This window comes from Takifugu rubripes, chromosome 22, assembly GCF_901000725.2.
Source record: "Takifugu rubripes chromosome 22, fTakRub1.2, whole genome shotgun sequence".
Lineage (NCBI taxonomy): Eukaryota > Metazoa > Chordata > Actinopteri > Tetraodontiformes > Tetraodontidae > Takifugu > Takifugu rubripes.
Window position 1 is genome coordinate 10,183,273 of NC_042306.1, and position 18,469 is coordinate 10,201,741.

General features: G+C 43.8%; 4 protein-coding genes across 6 annotated transcripts; 2 read left to right on the top strand and 2 right to left on the bottom strand.

The window, feature by feature from the left end:
• Nucleotides 1-158: 158 nt before the first annotated feature.
• On the bottom strand, nt 159-4,356 carry prpf38b (pre-mRNA processing factor 38B). Its single transcript, XM_003975664.3, has 6 exons — nt 3,920-4,356; nt 3,416-3,484; nt 3,076-3,227; nt 2,901-2,961; nt 1,663-1,901; nt 159-1,473 (listed from the first exon to the last, which is right to left on the bottom strand). Exons 1-6 carry the CDS (start codon nt 4,118-4,120, stop codon nt 810-812), a joined length of 1,386 nt encoding a protein of 461 aa, XP_003975713.1. The 5' UTR covers nt 4,121-4,356; the 3' UTR covers nt 159-809.
• A 204-nt stretch (nt 4,357-4,560) lies between these two features.
• Nucleotides 4,561-10,112, bottom strand: LOC101063980 (protein FAM102B). The gene is made up of 11 exons (XM_011616494.2): nt 8,837-10,112; nt 8,234-8,354; nt 8,050-8,079; nt 7,650-7,766; nt 7,228-7,274; nt 6,505-6,608; nt 6,267-6,362; nt 5,982-6,174; nt 5,753-5,889; nt 5,495-5,558; nt 4,561-5,268 (listed from the first exon to the last, which is right to left on the bottom strand). The coding sequence occupies exons 1-11, from the start codon at nt 8,980-8,982 to the stop codon at nt 5,226-5,228; spliced, it is 1,098 nt and encodes a 365-aa protein (XP_011614796.2). The 5' UTR covers nt 8,983-10,112; the 3' UTR covers nt 4,561-5,225.
• A 140-nt stretch (nt 10,113-10,252) lies between these two features.
• Nucleotides 10,253-13,872, top strand: LOC101075549 (calcium-binding mitochondrial carrier protein SCaMC-1-like). The gene is made up of 10 exons (XM_003975630.3): nt 10,253-10,432; nt 10,623-10,749; nt 10,826-10,913; nt 11,048-11,159; nt 11,780-11,938; nt 12,016-12,168; nt 12,248-12,355; nt 12,452-12,619; nt 12,707-12,857; nt 12,942-13,872. The coding sequence occupies exons 1-10, from the start codon at nt 10,253-10,255 to the stop codon at nt 13,121-13,123; spliced, it is 1,428 nt and encodes a 475-aa protein (XP_003975679.2). The 3' UTR covers nt 13,124-13,872.
• An 805-nt stretch (nt 13,873-14,677) lies between these two features.
• prkab2 (protein kinase, AMP-activated, beta 2 non-catalytic subunit) lies at nt 14,678-18,402 on the top strand. Of its 3 annotated transcripts, none has more exons than XM_029831705.1 (8): nt 14,678-14,841; nt 15,540-15,719; nt 15,799-15,956; nt 16,095-16,188; nt 16,304-16,418; nt 16,487-16,620; nt 16,729-16,797; nt 16,917-18,402. In XM_029831705.1, the coding sequence occupies exons 2-8, from the start codon at nt 15,564-15,566 to the stop codon at nt 16,992-16,994; spliced, it is 804 nt and encodes a 267-aa protein (XP_029687565.1). In that variant the 5' UTR covers nt 14,678-14,841; nt 15,540-15,563; the 3' UTR covers nt 16,995-18,402. The 3 variants fall into 3 exon arrangements, with proteins under 3 accessions (XP_029687565.1, XP_011614794.1, XP_003975677.1); XM_011616492.2 differs by having other exon boundaries at nt 14,681-14,841; nt 15,517-15,719; XM_003975628.3 differs by having other exon boundaries at nt 14,681-14,841; nt 15,520-15,719.
• Nucleotides 18,403-18,469: the final 67 nt, after the last annotated feature.

Below are 18,469 nucleotides of genomic sequence, written 5' to 3' on the forward strand. Positions count from 1 at the left end.
AGGGCCTTTTTTTCCTCTTCAAACTTTTTATAACTGACCTGTAAATGATCTGATTATTAAATGTAATATATGAGGCTTTCAATACATGCTGCAATTTCTAAATGTTAAATTGTTGACATTTTTCTGATAAAATTCTAATTAAACTATTTCCAGAAGCATTTTTTTGTAAAAGTATTTTATTAGAAAAAAATGCAACAGGGCAGTAATTTCAACACAAGCAGTTGGTATGATTAAAAATTACCATTTGCAACCTGTCCTTTCGAGGTTTAAAACTGCCGACTGTCTACACATGACCATGGTGCAAGTCACTCTTGCTCTGCTTCACTTTTACGCCAGAACGTTACAAACATCGACACGTTTAATCACAGCTAACAAAGAGGCATAAATATAGAGGAAAACCTTCACATACACGCCAATATTGGTCAGATTTGGAAAAATAACTGGGCTGTTCTAAAGCCCAAAATAACACATTCTTTATAAATTACATTTTTAAACAAGATGGCTTTTAGCTGACTGACTTGTGACCACTCATGTGTAGACAGCCTGTGAGATTATGTACAACCCCACAAGTGGGGCAAAACTATGAGCCATAGAAAATTAAAATGCCATTTCTGCCACTTTTTCTTTAAATTTCAAGTGAATGCTAACAATCTAACTGGGAGTGGGAAAAGGCAGAAAAATAATCAAAGCAAAATAACATTATGAACGACGTAGCGTCCGTGTGCTGATTTTCATTTTAGCACTGATGGACAGCTGCAGGAGAAATGAGGAAGGATGAAATGAGTAGAAATGTTGCAGAAACCGCCTTTTTACTCGGGGCTTCGACTCTTTCGGCGTTCGCTGTGTTTACTGTGGTCGTTGCTGGACTCTCGTTGGTGGTGGCTCCTCTCTTTGCTGCGGCTCCTTTTGTGGGATCGCTGCTCTCCGTCTCTCTCTCTATCTCTGCTGCGGCTGCGATCTCGCTTCCTGCTTTTCTCCTCTCCGCTGCCTTTATGCTTCCTGTCCCTGCTTCGACTCCGGCTTGACCTCTTGGCCTTCCTCTCGTCCCTGTGCCTGTCCTCTTTGTGTTTTCTGTCGTCAGATTCTCCCCTGCTCTTCTTGTCCCTGGACCTCTCTCTCTCTGTGCCCCTGTCTTTATGATGCTCCCTCTCCTTCCTCTTGTTCCTGTCATCGCCGCCGTCTCTTTCTTTGTCTCTACGCTCGCTCTTTCGGTCTCGGCTGCTGCTTCGGCTTTTTCTGCGCTCTCTCCGCTCTTGGTTCCTGTCTGCACTGCGCGACCGCCTCCGGTCTCTGTCGCCTCGGTCCCCTCTGTCCCTATCTCGATCCCTGCCTTCCCTCTCTTTCCTCTGACGATCACGCTCCCTCTCCAGCTCACGGTCAAAGCTGGGCCCGTGGCGTTCTTTCTCTTGATGGTGACTCCTGCTTCTCGACCGCCTGGGTGACCGCCGAGGACTCGGCGTCCGTCTGGGTGTCCTGCCAAAAAAATTACGAGGAATCATGAGAGTGAAGGACTTATGAATAGTTTAGGGTCTTAAATAACAGGTAACAAAGAAGCAATATGGTCCACACATGAAAATTTGTGAAGATGATAAAATTTCAATGTGTTTAAACATGTTGAAAAAAACAAAACAAACCTCAATCCACTGCATCAATATGCATTACCTGGAGTGCCGTCGCTCTGCTTGCCTCCCAGTCTCCGTGTTCTCGGGTTCTGCCTCCTCTTGCACCTCCTTCTGGACCACCTTCCGAGGCCTGGCCTTCATCTGCTGGTCAATGCTCTTCTGTACTGGGACTGGGATACGGGGGAACAAAGTGGAGAACCACTCTAATTTGGTCAGAAAGGAGCGCAGCATCTCTCCAACCGTCATCACACAACCGCCTCCTGCCTTCACGTCAAGCTCCTAAAGGAAACGAAGAAAAGAGTCAAACAGAATATTAGCACAAGTAATTCTGAGGGGTTTTTATTTTTTGAGCAAAAATTATTTTGTGATGACCAAACACTGAACCTTCACCTCTGTTCATCTAGCTTAATCTCATCTCTCTAATCAACATATCTGCCTGTATAGATCATAGTGGAAATAAGCTTCAAATATCAAAGAAATGGCCACATCTAAACTGCCAATTCCTGGGGTCTGTCATTAGCCTGAATTGCAATTATGAAGAAGAAACTCCATAAGGATTTTAAAACTTTTAAAATGTAGAGAGCATTAAAGAAAGGGAAGGGGCTCCAAACAGACCACAGGAAAAAAGAAAATGCTCACTGACTAAATAAAGACTGTAGCAGGCATTGGGTGCAGACCAGTTGAGGGTTTTTAATTCATAGGATAGAGAACAGCCACTTTGCACTCACACACGCAAACCAACAGTGTTGAGATACAATATCCAATTCACTGCTGCACATTGGGTATCTAAAGAAAAAAACAGGGGAATTAACCAGTTGGGTAGGATTTCAAATTATCAATTCAAATATAATGCAACAAAACATCAAGACGAGGCCTGGTTGCACACCAGTGGGTCGAATTATACCTTAAATGTGAAAGGAATGTCGTAAAATTTATGGGTGTGTCTAAAATATTCAAATAGCTGATCCCAAATTTAGTAGGTGCAACAAGTCCTGAAAATCTGAGCATGCTTTAACATTACACGTAGTCTGAAAGATTTACTCAGCATCATACATGGTACTTACCCTTAACAAATTCGGCAGCACAGCAGTGAGAAAGCAACCTAACTACTCAAGCTCCAAGAACAAAAACCAGGCAATTAAGCCAAATGAATGCAAAGGTGAAAAATCAGCTATCAGCATCACAATCATGGGAAGCGGCTTTTGATATGTAGCGTGTAAATGTGAATTCAATTGGGATAAAGAAGAAAATATGAAATTATTACCAGGGATGACATACCTCGTCATCATCCAGGAAACCATCGTACCATTCTAATAAGTCTGGAGGAGGCTGTGTGTATCTGAGACAAAAGAGATCACAATGTTAGCGCTCACTGGCAGTGTTTAAGTCAATATTGATAAGTGGGTGACATTCCCGAATAGGAAGAAGCCTATAGACTGGAAGCCGGCTATACCTTATGTACATGAAGCCAAGTGCTCTAATGTAGGGAGAATCCGTGTGGGTGATCAGACCCATCAGCTGCTTGCGAGTCAGCTTGAGTGTAAACAGTTTATACAGCAGACAAAAGGCAGTTGACACGATGCCACCAGTCCCGACTCCTCGTACCTACGTGAGACAATGCGGAACACATTACTGCACACTATATGAGAGCTGCTGCACAACACAACCTGCGAGTTATTTTAAGATACACCAAGTCCCGCCATATGTATAAGTGCCTATGCAAATTCCAAACAATAAGTGAACTATAAAGGGGTTAATACGGGGAATATAAAAGGCACGTACTTCCCACTTACCCCTCCGCACATTCCAGTCTGGCCCGCAGTCTTCCTACTTCCTTTTTCCCATGGCTCGACGTGAGTCACCTGTAACCCAGCACAGAGCAACCATCACTAGGACACAAACCTTCACATTCTCTGCGATTGGACATTTAATGGGCTGCGAAAATGGTTCCGGCCGAAACCAATAATTCATCTTAAAAGTCAACAGACTGTTTCGACGCATGTCACATTTCTTGAGGGGTTTTTATTGTGGCAAATTCAATTGCGGTGAAGTAACGACTGCTTCGGTGCAAGGCATCATTAGCTTAGCATTCAAGTTGATTGGGGAAAAAAACACGTTGAAAGGCCTTGGTGTTATTATTGTGAAACGATGGCACAAATAATAAAGATATACACGAAACTAGGGTAGTGGCGATGTACTTCATTTGCCGCAGTACATTACAGTCGTTGTAGCTGTAGCTTGATTGGACTATAGCCACAATGATTACCTAACTGGCATGCGGCGTTTTCGAACGATACCTTGAAGTAGATTTCATCCACAACCTCGTGGTAGGTCTTGAGTTCATATAGCTGCACTTTGAAATACGGCGAAGACAGCACATTCGTAAGTATCATTGGATTGAGGTTCATAGTCTTTTCGTTGCCCCACAGGGGCAATACATTTCCATGTTTTCCCGTTGCAGGCTTGCTTACGGCCTGCGTTGCTAGCTGGTTAGCCATGTTAGCCGAGTCCCACGCCGCCGAGCTTTCTTTCCGTTGAACGTATTTCTAATTATAAATCCATTAAAGATAACCGGTTATGAGTCGATATAAAGCAGTTTCGTCTCTTTAGATGCCGCTGATTTGCGATGTAAAATGGTTATATTAACTTCCCGCCGTCGTCGTATGCTAAGCGTTGAACGAGTCAAGGAAGAACCGGAACTGTAAGGTCTGTGGTGCAGTAGGACTGCTGCCGTAAAGCCTGATATAGCACGATAGTGTATCCGTTGGTTTTCAAAATAAAAGCCCCCAAATCGTTCAAATTCTGGATACATTTATAAATTAGTTATCCAATGTTAATACCCTTATACAATTTTCCCTTATTTTATTTAAAATTCCTACACATTTATTAGGGAATAGTGAAATGAAAGGAGACACAGAAAGAACAACTCAGAATCGACTTTTTTAACTTAGTAATTTACTTAGGTACATTATTAACATTTCCATCAATACAGTGAACCTTTGCTACGTTAATAATACCCATAAATACAAGCTTAATGTAATTTGTTTTTAAAATGACAGATAAATTATATATACATGCACATTTGTTCTAGCAATAAGACCTTGAACATACACAAAAAACCCTTCAAGTCCTCCTCCTTCACGTCCCGGTGAGCAGAGGTCTGTATCTTGATAGAGCCATAACAATAAAATCCACCGTGTTTAATTAATATTTTGCTTTACACTTTGGGGAATAGACACCTCAAGTACTTACAGAATAATAAAAATAGTGATCATATAAATGTTAAAACACAGATAAACACTGTATAAATAGCTCAAATGTCTCTGAGATTGACTGCAGTTTGGATGGTAACTTCTTACTTTGTAGTTTTAATTTCAAAAACTGGCCAGTTTACCTGTTACCTTGGTCACCAAATTGTCAAATAACAAACTGTCATCATTACCACTAGGTGGTTTTGCTGAGTGTAGGTCCAGTGCGGAGGGAGTGTTAAGAGCGTAATTAAAGCTCCAGGATGGGAAAATAGTGGCTGTGCCTCCCCTCAGGCTGGTGTCCAGCACCAGTGTAATTTAACACCCTATCCGCCAGGCAGACGTTTCCAAGATTCTAGCTCTCGATCACCACCTGCTCAAAGGGCCCGGCTCTGACCCTGAAAGAGAAATGACACGTAGTGTCGTATGAGCGGGAACAAGGGCGGTCATCAGATCCTGGAGAACACCTTCTAAAGCTGAACTAATCTGAACTTGATCAGTGGAGATCCGCTTGGAAAGAATTATTCCATTACATTCCAACTCAGTATATCAGTAACAAGTTTATATGTCATAAATTCCTGGTGCGGGGGCGCCCACAATCCACCGTTACATAATCACACCCACCTCGCGTACTGACTCCCCAAGGCCGTGCTCCCACCAGGACCTACAAACAAGCTGAGCCCCTCCTCTGCAGCAACATACACACAACAGACATAAAGAACAGTGTCAGTCACCTTGCAGTTTCACACTTTCTAGAGTATCTAAAAATAAAGGACAATTATTAGGACACATAGCAAAGTCATAAACATCTAATTATCAAATGGCTTGAATTGCAACACCTCGCAGCAAGCACGCAACCTTCCATGGATAAGGAATACACACCCTCCATACTGGAGTCCAGGACGCCATGGCTGAAGTCCTGGCTCTGCATGATTTTCTCGATGATGTCATCGGCGTCCACCCGAGTGGCGTTCACTCTCTTCAGCTGATTTTCCATTGAATTCTGCTTCATTGGGGTTCTGAAAGCAGTGCAGAAACGGCAGAATATTACACTAATTGTGACAAATGTCAGCATTTTTTTTACAGACTCTACAGCCTGTGTGTGTGTTACCTGGGAGGTTTAGTAGGGGTTGAGGGCCGTTCGGTTGCCGAGATGGTGGGAGGGGTCCTGCTCTCCCTCTCTCCCCTCTCCGCTTGCTGATCGCCGTGTTCCAAGATGCTGCCGATGCCGGTGGAGGCGGACCCTGCCGAGACGCTGCGTCTGTGGCCTAGATCCGTCAGACTGGAGTGGTGGGAGCTATAACCTGCAGCACAGGCGAGCGAAGGAGAGTGTGAAGCGGCTGTTTTAATTTAGCAGTCGATGCTTGTGTGATGGGAATGGCGGCTTCCTTGGCACCTGAGATTTTGGACTTCTGACTTGCGTAGCTGGGTGTTCTAGAGTGACCATAGGCTACCAGCTCCTCTGGGACTGATATCGACTTTCCTGCAGTGTCTGATGACAGAAACACAAGTGACAGAAGTTAACTATACAAGAAAATAACAAAACTGCAGTTAAAATAGTAAAGCTGTTGTGGTTCTAGTGGGACGTTTTGCCACTGTGATATGTAGCGACAACAAACGTTGTGTGCGTATACCAGCGAGTAAGCGGGATATGTGCGAATTCCCTCCTTTTCTGTCTTCGAGGAGAAGTTCCGCCTCAGACTGCAGACTTAATAGGGTCATGGCTGTAGACGGGGGCCTATGGGGGCACAACGGGCTGGTGTTAGTGACAAGTGGTGCCGTCTGATTATGACATTTTCGTTAGAAAATACAGAAGACCAAAAGAATAACAATGAGATGATGAGGCTGGACACACAGAACTGGTTCGGGATTTAGACCCAACACCTGTAATTTAATCCATCAAACCAAAAGAACCAGATCATTTCCAGCTCCCAGCTCCAGAGGGATGAGACATTTCCATGAAACTCCCTCACGTGTACAATGAGTAACACCGTGGGATGAGTGACTCAGTGATCTTTCAGTTGACAATTGAACCGTCTCCAAGGCAGCAGTGGGCTTGTTATTACACAAACAGGGTAAGTAAGACGTCTACACAGAATTTGCCAGAAGTTGATTGCGTCACATTTCTGTTGAAAACCGGTTGGCCCACGACGTGGGTCTCGCAGCCTGAGCTGGGTTGGAGTCACACCCGGGTGAGATTTTAAAGGTCAAACCGAACACGTTTTCAAAACGATAATGGTGTCAAACGTCACAAGCACAGGTCCCCTCTGTTTCAGTCAGTTTAAAACTAAACGCCACACTGCGAGTTTAAAAGCAACTATCGGACCGAGTAATGAGAGCGTGAACGGATCCCTTACGTTTTGAAGCAGGGGTCTCCAGACATGAGCTGTGTGGTAATGACAACCTGCAACAGGAACGATAAGAATTGTCACTAAAACTCACAAACACCGTGACGTTTGGGGGAACCAGGGTTCCCCGAATGAAATGCACATTTAAATTTGACCCTTCCAAATGTATTTTGCGCATCATTCCTGCAAATCAAATAACATTTCATTATACAGTATGGTGCAGCCCCGCTCGCTCAGCTGAGCAGCATTTTCTGTTCTAGGAAGGTGTTTTCACAGGCTCAAACAAATCTACTGTCAACGCCATTCAACTCTTCCACCCACAGAGAACAATGACTATGGGTGGGCTCAGGAAGTCGTGGCTGGAAATTAAATTAGCGCTAGCACCATGCAGACAGCACAAATTCCCTTTATATATCCCAACAGTGTCACACCTTCAGGATTGAGTTGTCCTGCCGGGTGTTTTTGGTGTCATAGCCTTCCAGGAGACAGCGCCGCGTGGTGCTGCCAGACCCAGCAAACTCAGACAGGTTCAAGTCAGCAAAGCCCAGCTGCAGAGGAACACAAGAAGGTTTGAACCATTGTAGTGGGACTTAAACTGGGATTTCCTGAATTCAGATTGCAGCTGGGTGAATGTTAACCTGCGTGCCTTCTGGGTTAACTCGTCTGAATTAATGCTTAACACACAGTCTGATTTACAGACCTTTAAATCAGTAACAAGACCACAAAGCAGAAAGATAAACATCCTTATTGGCACATGTCCACTTGATGAGAATGCTCTTTTTTCTGATTGGGTTCTGCATGCAAAAGCCAGTAAACAAAAGAAAAAGTCACCTTCGCAAAAGACTTTCCACCTTTTAGCTCCTAAAATGACAAAAGCAGAACATTGGGGGTGAACAATTGTTTGTGGCCCGCTGCACAAAGCTTTTATGACATGATTGAAGGTTTGGGTGTGAAAACACACAGCTACATATTAACTGTCCTCCCAGTTACCTTTAAAACCTCTAAAACATCTTACCTTACGCACAGACACGCGGCACACACAGGGGTCCAATACGCCCGTCCCTGCACTGGCGCTCATTTTACAGATGAATGAGAACCTCTTCTTCCAGCGGACACAGTGGAGATGGACCGGCTGCCTTTAGAAGGAAGCAAACAGCTCTTTACTCAAGAGGGTGAACACCAACACATTGTCATTTCTGGATTTCTAAATGTTTTACAAAGTTCAAGAAGGTGGAAAAGTAACTTTGATCCCGTTCAATGAAGCTGAGTCAATTCATTATATGTTGACACAAAGATCTGAGGTTAGAGCAGACAGGCTGTGTTTACCCTGTAGTTTTGAGGAACAGGCAGTTGCCATAGTTTGTGTCCGCTATTTCCTATATGACTCATTTTGGTGCTACGAAAGGTTATAATGAGAGAGCCTGTAGGAATAGATCTGGAACATGTGGTTGCTCACGGAAACGGAAATAAAACGAGTTGGAACCACAACCTAAATATATTGAATGGCTCAACATTTTCATCAACTCGTGGGCTGCAGGGGCCCGTGAAGTGAAAACAAAGTTTTAACGTCTAATTTTAGCTGTTTCAAACTGTGGCTATAAATATCTCCTCTTCTTACCGGGACGACTCTTGGGCAAAGCCCCCGTCCAGCAGCCGGACCTTACAGAACAGAACACCGTTTACGAACGGAACCGACGACAGCTCGTCCAAGTTGAAGTCCACTCGGAACTTGAATCTCTTCTTCTTGCTGAGGATGAAGGACATGATGCTGTCGCCGCTCGCTGCTGCCTGTTGCTGCTTGTTGTCGCTTGTTGTCGCTTGTTGCTATCCGCAACAAAGTCTGCAGACACGACTCAAAGTTCAAATCTCCTCCTTCACACCCACTCAATGACCGCGGCGATGACGTCAGCGGCGTTCGGGCCGTCGATTGGCTTCCGGAGCTGCACGTAAATACGGAATTCGGGATCGCAAAGAAGCATTATTATTATCATGTTAATTAAGACAAAAATGATTGATTTCAAGCTTCTGTTGTCAATAATTGATGTGCAAAGTATTGCAAAGTGCCACCTCTATATTTTAGTTTTGTTGAGGAGCCAACTTTGAATGAGGATTTTTCTTTTTCATTAATTTTATTATTTGACATGCAAGAAAACAAAGAAGAAAGAAAGGAAGTGAAGAAGAAAACATTTTCGACAGTTATCACCCATTTACATGCGTAGGGAGAAATCGTCAGCGCTCTCAAGATTAAGAAAACCTTTAAATTTCGGCAGCTGTCCAACATTTTTAAAGTGACACGAATTTCAGAACATTTCAGTGGTGGGTTGTAGCACACGTCTGGATGACAATAAATGAGGGGGGAGTAAGCTAAATTTAAGGCAAGAACAAAATCAAAAAGGTATATTCCGCCTTGAGGTGGACGATTGTTCCTTTAAAAAGCTGCTAAGAACAAAAAAATAAGCGATTTAGGCAAAATAATCCATACGTAGACAGCCCAAATCAGTTAAAGTCAAAGATATTTAGAAAACGATGTTTTAATTTAATTTAATAATTTTAATAGGATACTAAACGTTTTTCACAAGGAGAAAATAGATATTCTAAATACGCTAATGTCGCCCTCTAGCAGTAATCCTCGGAACTGCACCAACAGGATTGGGCTGCGCGTCTGTTTAAACATTACAACAAAAGATTCGATTTACTCTACGACGCACTTTCACGAATAAAAGAAGGATCACTAATGGAATTAGTGCAAAATGGGGTGACAATTTAAGCCGTAGTTGTTTAAACAGCGACTGTATTCGGGCGCATTTCCTGGTTCTACGCTGAAATCCAGCCGGTTACGTCGCCGCCGTCGCTCCACCCTCAGTTACTGCAGTTCTCTGCGAAACGCCACGGAATTACCTCCGTGTGGGGGTCTCAGGGAAAAAAGAAAACAGGAAAAGCGAGATTCCTTCACGAATGCAACTGAACTGGGATTTAAGATGGATCAGTAGGTTTGCAGGACGCTTGTGGACGCCGACCCGACACTGGTGCTAACATGTATCGGGCGCTACGGACGTTTTTGCTGCCCGGTGCCCGATGTTGGGATACCGATAGTGAGAGGTCATACCAAGATTTATTTGAGAGGCTTGATACCAATAAAGATGGGAAGGTCGACGTGGCCGAGTTACGGGCTGGCCTCAAGGCAATGGGTATATTCCGCCTTGGAGCTGCACAGGTATCCCATACACACCTACATAGTTGCAGAACCTCGGTTGTCATGGAGGTCCTGCTGAGACCTGCAGGGCTCGGACATTGTGCATGCTGGAATGTCTTCAACAGTGTGATCGTGTGTGAGAGTGAGTGTCCGTCTCCAACACCGGAAGAGTCGAACAACCCCTCAGATTTTATCCTTCTAACTCCTGCAGAAAATCGTGTCCTCTGGAGACCAAAACGAGGATGGATGTCTGGACTTCAACGAGTTCTCCAAGTATCTGAAGGATCACGAGAAGAAGCTACGGCTGACTTTCAAGAGCCTGGACAGGAACAACGATGGTAGGAAACGTCAGTTTAAAAAAGAAAACCCCTCTCGCCTCGGCTGTGTTTGAATAATATGTGTATGTGTTGACAGGCCACATCGATGCCTTGGAGATCCAGCAGTCCCTCGCAGAACTGGGAATAGACATCAGCCAAGAGAACGCCCAGAAAATACTGCAGAGGTTTGAGCTTCGGTCCAGAGTCTGGGCCATAAATCTATTATATGTCTGTAATTCCATAATAACAACTGGAACCATTAGTTACCATGCTCTTGCGGGTGTGTCTTGTGTGTGCCCACGTGTGTGTATGACCCCAGCATGGACATTGATGGAACCATGATGGTTGACTGGAACGAGTGGAGAGAACATTTCCTGTTGTACCCAGCCCAGAGCCTGCAGGAGATCATACGCTACTGGAAGCACTCCTCGGTGACGATCAAACAGACACACACACACACACACAGACACACACACACACACATTCTTTAGACAAACAGAGATGTAACTGCAGCAGGATCAGCCCCGTGCTGCCTTTCCTGTTTGCATGCATATTATGAATATTCTCTTTAGTCTGTGTTTTGGCAGCAGCTTTAAATATCTTGAATATCTCTCCCAATTAGGTCAGGGCGGTAATCCCTACCCCTCCAACGGTAATGCAAATAAACATGTCGCTCACTGGTTTGATATTTACTGTTATGTACTGTTTAGACCTGGAGCAGCTGTGAATCGATGCCTTCGTAAAATCACCAGACGTGTTTATCTGAAACAAGCAGAGCGGCGGACAATAGTTCAGTCAGCTGAGTGATCAAGAATTAACAAGCTTCCTGATAAAGCCCCAGGACCTGGAGGCGGTGTTTGTTTGCTTGTCTGAGTAACCACCTCTTAAGACGGTTGCAGCTGATTTTTTACGACAGTGTTTGCACACAGCCCCAACTGCTGCATCAGTCTTAAAACAGACCACGAGAAGGGGAAGTGCGTCTGCGGCGCTGCGGTGAGCCTGACAACACCGTCCTGTCAGACTTAAGAAGCTGGATTCCCGTTGTTTCCAGGTGCTGGACATTGGCGACAGTCTCGCCATCCCAGATGAATTCACAGAGGAGGAAAAGAGCTCAGACCGCTGGTGGAAGCACTTGGTGGCGGGCGCAGCAGCGGGGGCTGTCAGTCGCACTGGCACCGCCCCTCTGGACAGGATGAAAGTCTTTATGCAGGTAAGACATTGTTTTATTGTCCCCTCCACTGGGAATGATTTCATCCATTAATCTGTAAATCTACATTTGTGCTTCAGGTTCATTCATCCAAGAGTAACCGCATTAGCCTGGTGGGCGGCTTCAGGCAGATGATCGTGGAGGGAGGCCTGGGCTCGCTGTGGAGGGGCAACGGCATCAACGTGCTAAAGATCGCGCCTGAGACGGCCATCAAGTTCATGGCGTACGAGCAGGCAAGGGATTGTGTTAAAAAGTGTTTCACAGCAAGAATGACAGATAATTCTAATCTGTTTTGCTTGTCACTTCCTGCAGTATAAGAAGCTGTTGTCATCAAAGGGAGAGAAGATTCAGACACACCAGAGGTTCCTGGCTGGTTCTCTGGCTGGAGCCACAGCTCAGACCGCCATCTACCCAATGGAGGTAAGACGTGTGGCGACATCACCCAGATGAAAGCTTTAGAGAGGAGTTTAAGGAATTACAAGTTGAAATGTGTCACTCATCAGTTCTTTCATTCAGGTTTTAAAAACCAGACTGACCCTGAGGAAAACCGGCCAATATTCCGGAATGTTTGACTGTGCCAAGAAAATCCTAAAGAACGAAGGCGTTAAGGCCTTCTACAAGGGCTATGTTCCAAACTTAGTGGGCATCATTCCCTACGCTGGAATCGACCTGGCTGTTTATGAGGTCTGCAGCGTTCATCGCCTCATTCTACCTCAGATGTCCATGAATTGGAATGTGTGAACGTTTCGCTGCTTGTTTCTGCTGTCTCAGAGTTTGAAGGGCGCCTGGTTGTCGTACCACCCCAAAGACTCCGCCAACCCGGGCGTTATGGTGCTGGTGGGCTGCGGGACCGTCTCCAGTACCTGTGGCCAGCTGGCCAGCTACCCATTGGCTCTGGTGCGCACACGGATGCAGGCGCAAGGTAAATGTAACCGTTGAAATATTGAAAATACGGTGTTGACATCCAAGCGTGAGGATTTGTGAGCAGCTTTGTCTCTGTCCACAGCCTCTCTGGACGCCTCTGTTCAGACCTCCATGACTGGCCTGATTAAAAAGATTTTAGCCAAAGACGGCTTTCTGGGACTCTACCGGGGCATCCTACCAAACTTCATGAAAGTCATTCCCGCTGTCAGCATCAGCTACGTGGTTTATGAGTACATGAAGACTGGTTTAGGAATTTCCAATTGATGTGAAAGAAACATTTCAAAATACTACTGAGAAAAGTGACCGCCAGCACAAGAGTCCAGTGGATAGAGAGCTGCATGAGTGGGTTATCTTTTAGTCTTATTTATTTATCATTTGTGATGAGCATGCTTTACTTTTCTTATCCCATACATTGTTGTTTTTTAAGACTGATACCAAAATGTTGGTTTGGTGGTTTTATGTAGCATGTGCAGATTCGGTGCTCTACCTGAAGATGTAAACTTAACACACAAGCTTTACAATACAGGCTTTGTCAGACTTGAATGAATAATGACCTTTTTATCACAGGAATACTGTCTGCATGATACACCCTCATCTTGTGCAATGTGACTCTCACTGACGCCACATTCTCTGTGTTATTTTGTCAATATTTACACGTGCCTTATAGCTGCTTGTGCAGTTAAATAGACGTGTTTTAATTTCAAATACAGTACAGTCTTATGTACTAGGTATTTACTTTTATGGTCCACAGAGGCAGCCTAATCCCTCATGTGAAAATACTGTTTTCACTGGTATTTTATGTTGTGTCATTTCATTTCATTACACCTCCACTCTCAAACACCCGCACCCACTGCAACATGACACTGTTTTATGGTTTTACTTCTGTGGAAATCCTTATCTTCCATGTAAGATGACAATCAGACTCTGGTGACGTCGATTTGTAACTGACCCGTACAAGGGTTCTAATGGCTGTGGGAAAAAAAAGAAATACAGAAGTTTAAAGTTGAGCTCTTCATTCTTTGGCGTTGTCATGATATGGCGTGACAACAGCGCCGTCCAGTGGCGAATACCAACGCCCACTTTAAAACATTATTTGTACATGAATGTGTTACCAGGCAGCACACCAGATTGTAAAAGTACTTACATCGTTGTAGACTGTGTGGCTTTTACAGAAATAATTGGAGAAAAACAATTCGGATCTATTAATATACATGTAACGTTTGCTTTGTTTACAGAACAGCTCTCGCGGGCAAACATGCACAAGTGTGTGTGTGTGTGTTTGAGATGAGTGGGGGATACTTTTCAGTAATATCAGTGCAAACAGCTGCGTGGACCCTTAAATTTCTCAGCACTAACTCCTGAGTAAAGACAGCTTAATACAAACACTACTGGAGTAAAAAGAAAAAGCTTATGCATTTTCCTTCCGACAAATATAGAATGCAAATAAACATCAACACGAATGCATTGTATAAGACATTTTATATTGTACCTATTTAACTTTAGAATTCCAAAGAAAGTAGAGGGTGATTCTCTTAATGTGACATTCACTTTTCAAATATCATTCATCATTGTCTTTTAACGATTAAAACAGAGTGTTTAAGGGTTAAACAGAGTGGTCTAGTGCAAATTTGAAAAATAAGTTAAAAGTAAAGTTATTGCGCGTAGTGAAGTAAAATTACTTCCAACTACAAAAGACTAAATAGTAGCATTTCAACGTATAGAATTCTAGCTACATCCCATTGTTGTCTAGAAAATTGTTGTCAGAGTCATAAATCATAGGAATCAAAGTTCACGAGAACTATCTATTTAGATGTGAAACTCTGCTCTGCCTTCTAATGATCATCACTACACGCAGACAAAAAATATCATAATTTAACAAATGTTTTCTGTCTAAACATGCACATGAATTTGGAAGCGCGACTAATTTGGTCTTCGCCACTCACCGTAGTTTCGACACCATCGCGCTGCGGTTGTTGAAAACGGTAAGTCCTTGTACTAAAAGAAAAACTTTTATAACACCATGATTTGGAAGCAATAGCCCTTATAAGAATCCCCGTTAAAATGTGGCGATTGTTTTTGTTCACGACTTTTCCAAGACGATTGATGTATGTAATAAGAACCGGGTTGCTACTTTAGCATTAGCTTAAGTAAAAGACAAACAGCAGCTATAAATATTCGGTGGAAGTAATCTGAGGTGGCCACAGCTGGCATTCAGGGCATTTTAGTAGGTTAAAGCTATTGAGTTTTACTGACTTACTCTTTTTATTCACTGTTAATGTCAAACAGTTATTTGAGGCCGAATATGAGTTGTTCGTTCTGTACTTGGTGGGCGTTAACATTAATGCTGTTTATGTGTGACAGAATGATTAGATTAAGGGTATTAAGTCTGTTTTTGTGGTCTGAGCCGATATCGAGATTTGCATCTATGTTGTAATGACTTGTTTAACCTTTGTGAAAAGTTCCTCACTGAAAGATTAGGAGGGCCTCAATCTTTTGTGTTTGCCCTGATGTGAAAGCCAGGACGCAACTGCATATTTTAGGCTCTATTTTAAGTTTTTCCACATCGTGGCAGATAGTCACATGTGCAGTCAGCCTTATCAACACTCATTATTTACTACCAGCCTCCACCTTCTCGTTCTGTGTTTGCATGCACTTAGCAGGAGCTGTCATCCTTTCTCAGTAATACTGTAAATAGAGAGGCATCATGGGGAATACAAGTGATAGGATGGCAGCAGATCGCCATGGAGCCAAGGCCCACCGCTCTGACAGCAGCGGTCACAAGGACCACGAACCCAGCAGCAAGATGGTGGACAGCACTGATGACCCCAACATCTTCAACACCCACTGGACAGAGTCCAAGGTGCTGCTGCAAACACACCTTTCCTAACACAGCCAATTTGAAAGAGCCCCTTGCTGAGACAATGCTGGGTTACATCTAGGCTTCTGGAGAGAAAGAATTCACCCCGGATCTGGATGATCTGGTAAAGACCGGTCCTCAGGCTCGACCCACGGTCATCCGTTGGGCTGGAGGGGGAAAGGAGGTCTACATATCTGGATCCTTTAATAACTGGAGCACAAAGATTCCCCTGAATAAAAGGTATATTATTTGGGTCGTATGTTTTAGATCAAATGTTAACTTTTTAATGCGTCTGATTGGATTTGCATGCAGATTACTTTTGAGAGAGAGAGCTTAGAATTCTATTAATTGATTTTTATTTTCCACTTTTCTTCAAAGCCACAATGACTTTGTTGCGATCCTGGACCTGCCTGAGGGAGAGCACCAGTATAAATTTTTTGTTGACGGACAGTGGGTCCATGATGTTTCAGAGGTGCGCTCGTTTAACACGTGTTTCAAGACTTATTGTTTCCCGTTGTTCATGTTTGTTTTAAGAGGCCTGTCAGTAATTTCAAACTCTTTTGTGTTAATTACCATCTCCTTTTTAGCCAACTGTTACCAGTGAGTTGGGGACCATCAACAACCTGATCCAGGTGAAGAAGTCAGACTTTGAGGTGTTTGACGCGCTGCAGGTCGACTCTCTGGAATGCTCGGACACATCAGGTCAGTCACTTTTATAGTGTGACCGTTAATAAAAACTCTGGCTAAATGATCAATTGTGCTCTTGGCAGATCTGTCCAGTTCCCCTCCTGGTCCATACGGACAGGAGCAGTACATCTGCAGACCTGAGCAGCATCTCAAAGCCCCGCCCATCCTCCCTCCTCACCTCCTCCAAGTCATTCTCAACAAGGACACAAATATATCTGTGAGTGTCTCCTCCATGTCTACAGGTAAAATTTCCTCATGTCTAGATTTGTCTTTCTGATAAGATCCTCTGCTCTCCCTCCCTCTTTTGCTCTCCTTTTCCCTGCAGTGTGATCCTGCCCTGCTGCCTGAACCCAATCACGTCATGCTCAACCACCTTTATGCTCTTTCCATAAAGGTAAAGCTCAATACTAAACTTTATCCTAGCCTAATCTTTATAAATGCCGTTAGCATCCAGCTTTACTGCTGTTGCGTTCAAACCCTGATGACATCATTTTGCCTGTGTTGTTTTTGCAGGATGGAGTGATGGTGCTGAGCGCCACACACAGATACAAGAAGAAATACGTCACCTCTCTGCTTTACAAGCCTATTTAAACCTCCAGGGGCACAGTAGTGCTTTTAGTAAAGCAGCATGTTTGCATCCTGCTGTATCTATTTGGTTTGTTTTGTATCTTATTGATCACATTTTGCCAAAAGTTGCACTGAAACAAGTTCACGGGCGAGCGAACGGCCAGTGGATGTGGATTGTGGCGCGGCTTGTTACGCTTGTCCACGGGGCTTTGAACCCAAATGTTGAACTTGGTGGCTTCAGATGGTGGGTGACCCAGTGTGGCTTTTTATCTGCACCAGACGGCTTATAGACTCACTCGCTGTGTGCGTTCAAGTGTTTGCTGCACCTTGTGATTACCTACGTGTGTAGGTAACAGGACATCCTCTTGCACTGTGGGTTTTTTTTGCATGTCAACGCTGTGCTGTCACGTCCTCTTTAAACTGAATGAATTATGTGGTGGCATTTGTATAAAGCTTAAAGATGGAGGTACTGATGAGAACAACAAAGTGCAATAACTGAGGTAATCTGCAAAAGGTCACAGTGAAAGAGAAGTGCCTATTAAGTACAATACAACACCTAAAGGCCAGTTGAGTTAATGTTAAGGTCAGAAAGCAGTGCTTATGTTTCACACTACACTTGCTCGCCCCCTGGTGGCTGAATGCAGTAACACAATAGCGCACTTGGACCTAACTAAGAACAAAAAAAAAAAACACTCCTTCAATTGTTTCAACAGTGTTTTCTGTGTCAATAACTTATTTTTTGTTTTACCCTCGCATTTCATTTCAGCCCAGTGGGAGGAAACGTCCTCCATCTTTATCCACATCAATGCGTTTCAACAAGATCTGCCCGCAAGAGGCCGGGCTTTTACCTTTTACCCTGACTGAATATTGCAAGCACTTTAGCGTCGTGGTAAGCTTTTAACAATGCAGCCACTGTTGTACTGGAGTTTCTGTGGGCCATAGAGCTGAATTAGTGCCATGTTTGAGGTCAGTCTGTCAAATACTTGGGCAAGTGTGTGGAGACTAGATTCATCACGTTGCTTAGTGTTTGTTGAATCTTCTACACACAAACACACACCCAAATGTGATTGCAGGCACTTTTCAGATGAACATAAAGGGCTGTGCTGATTTATAGACCACCAGGCGGCTGAATAAGATGATCAAACCAGTATTTATGTATCTTGCGCTGTTTGTCATATACATTTACTGCTGGGTACCCTACACACGTGCAGTCTTTTCACAAGTCCAACTCGTACTCGACTATAGAGGCTAAAGCATTTTGTGGGTATGGAAGTGTTCTGTTAATGCCATGTGGTGTTTTAAAGCTTCAACCAAAACTTGAATTTTACAACATGAATGTTTTTAAGTGCTTTGCATATCCAGTGTGTCGATTCACTGTACAAGGTTTTACTTGTTTGCAAATAAAGAGGGGAAACACTGGTCCCAAATCCTGTTTTTCTTTTCCTTTTTTTTGGTTTGAGAAGCTGCTACAGTGTAAATGCACGTGCATAGGGCTGCAA

What these genes read in the sequence shown, in the direction of transcription:
- LOC101063980 (XM_011616494.2), bottom strand. Translation starts at nt 8,982, where the DNA reads ATGTCCTTCATCCTCAGCAAGAAGAAGAGATTCAAGTTCCGAGTGGAC. An exon ending in GCCGCGTGTCTGTGCGTAAG is followed by an intron (nt 8,080 to 8,233) that starts GTAAGATGTTTT and finishes TTGTCATTTTAG; the next exon opens with GAGCTAAAAGGTGGAAAGTC. An exon ending in TCAGAAGTCCAAAATCTCAG is followed by an intron (nt 6,175 to 6,266) that starts GTGCCAAGGAAG and finishes CCTGTGCTGCAG; the next exon opens with GTTATAGCTCCCACCACTCC.
- LOC101075549 (XM_003975630.3), top strand. Translation starts at nt 10,253, where the DNA reads ATGTATCGGGCGCTACGGACGTTTTTGCTGCCCGGTGCCCGATGTTGG. An exon ending in GGATGAAAGTCTTTATGCAG is followed by an intron (nt 11,939 to 12,015) that starts GTAAGACATTGT and finishes TTTGTGCTTCAG; the next exon opens with GTTCATTCATCCAAGAGTAA. An exon ending in AGTTCATGGCGTACGAGCAG is followed by an intron (nt 12,169 to 12,247) that starts GCAAGGGATTGT and finishes CACTTCCTGCAG; the next exon opens with TATAAGAAGCTGTTGTCATC.
- prpf38b (XM_003975664.3), bottom strand. Translation starts at nt 4,120, where the DNA reads ATGGCTAACCAGCTAGCAACGCAGGCCGTAAGCAAGCCTGCAACGGGA. An exon ending in TGGATGAAATCTACTTCAAG is followed by an intron (nt 3,485 to 3,919) that starts GTATCGTTCGAA and finishes GCTGGGTTACAG; the next exon opens with GTGACTCACGTCGAGCCATG. An exon ending in AGACTGGAATGTGCGGAGGG is followed by an intron (nt 3,228 to 3,415) that starts GTAAGTGGGAAG and finishes TGTCTCACGTAG; the next exon opens with GTACGAGGAGTCGGGACTGG.
- prkab2 (XM_029831705.1), top strand. Translation starts at nt 15,564, where the DNA reads ATGGGGAATACAAGTGATAGGATGGCAGCAGATCGCCATGGAGCCAAG. An exon ending in AAGATTCCCCTGAATAAAAG is followed by an intron (nt 15,957 to 16,094) that starts GTATATTATTTG and finishes TTTTCTTCAAAG; the next exon opens with CCACAATGACTTTGTTGCGA. An exon ending in TTTATGCTCTTTCCATAAAG is followed by an intron (nt 16,798 to 16,916) that starts GTAAAGCTCAAT and finishes TTGTTTTTGCAG; the next exon opens with GATGGAGTGATGGTGCTGAG.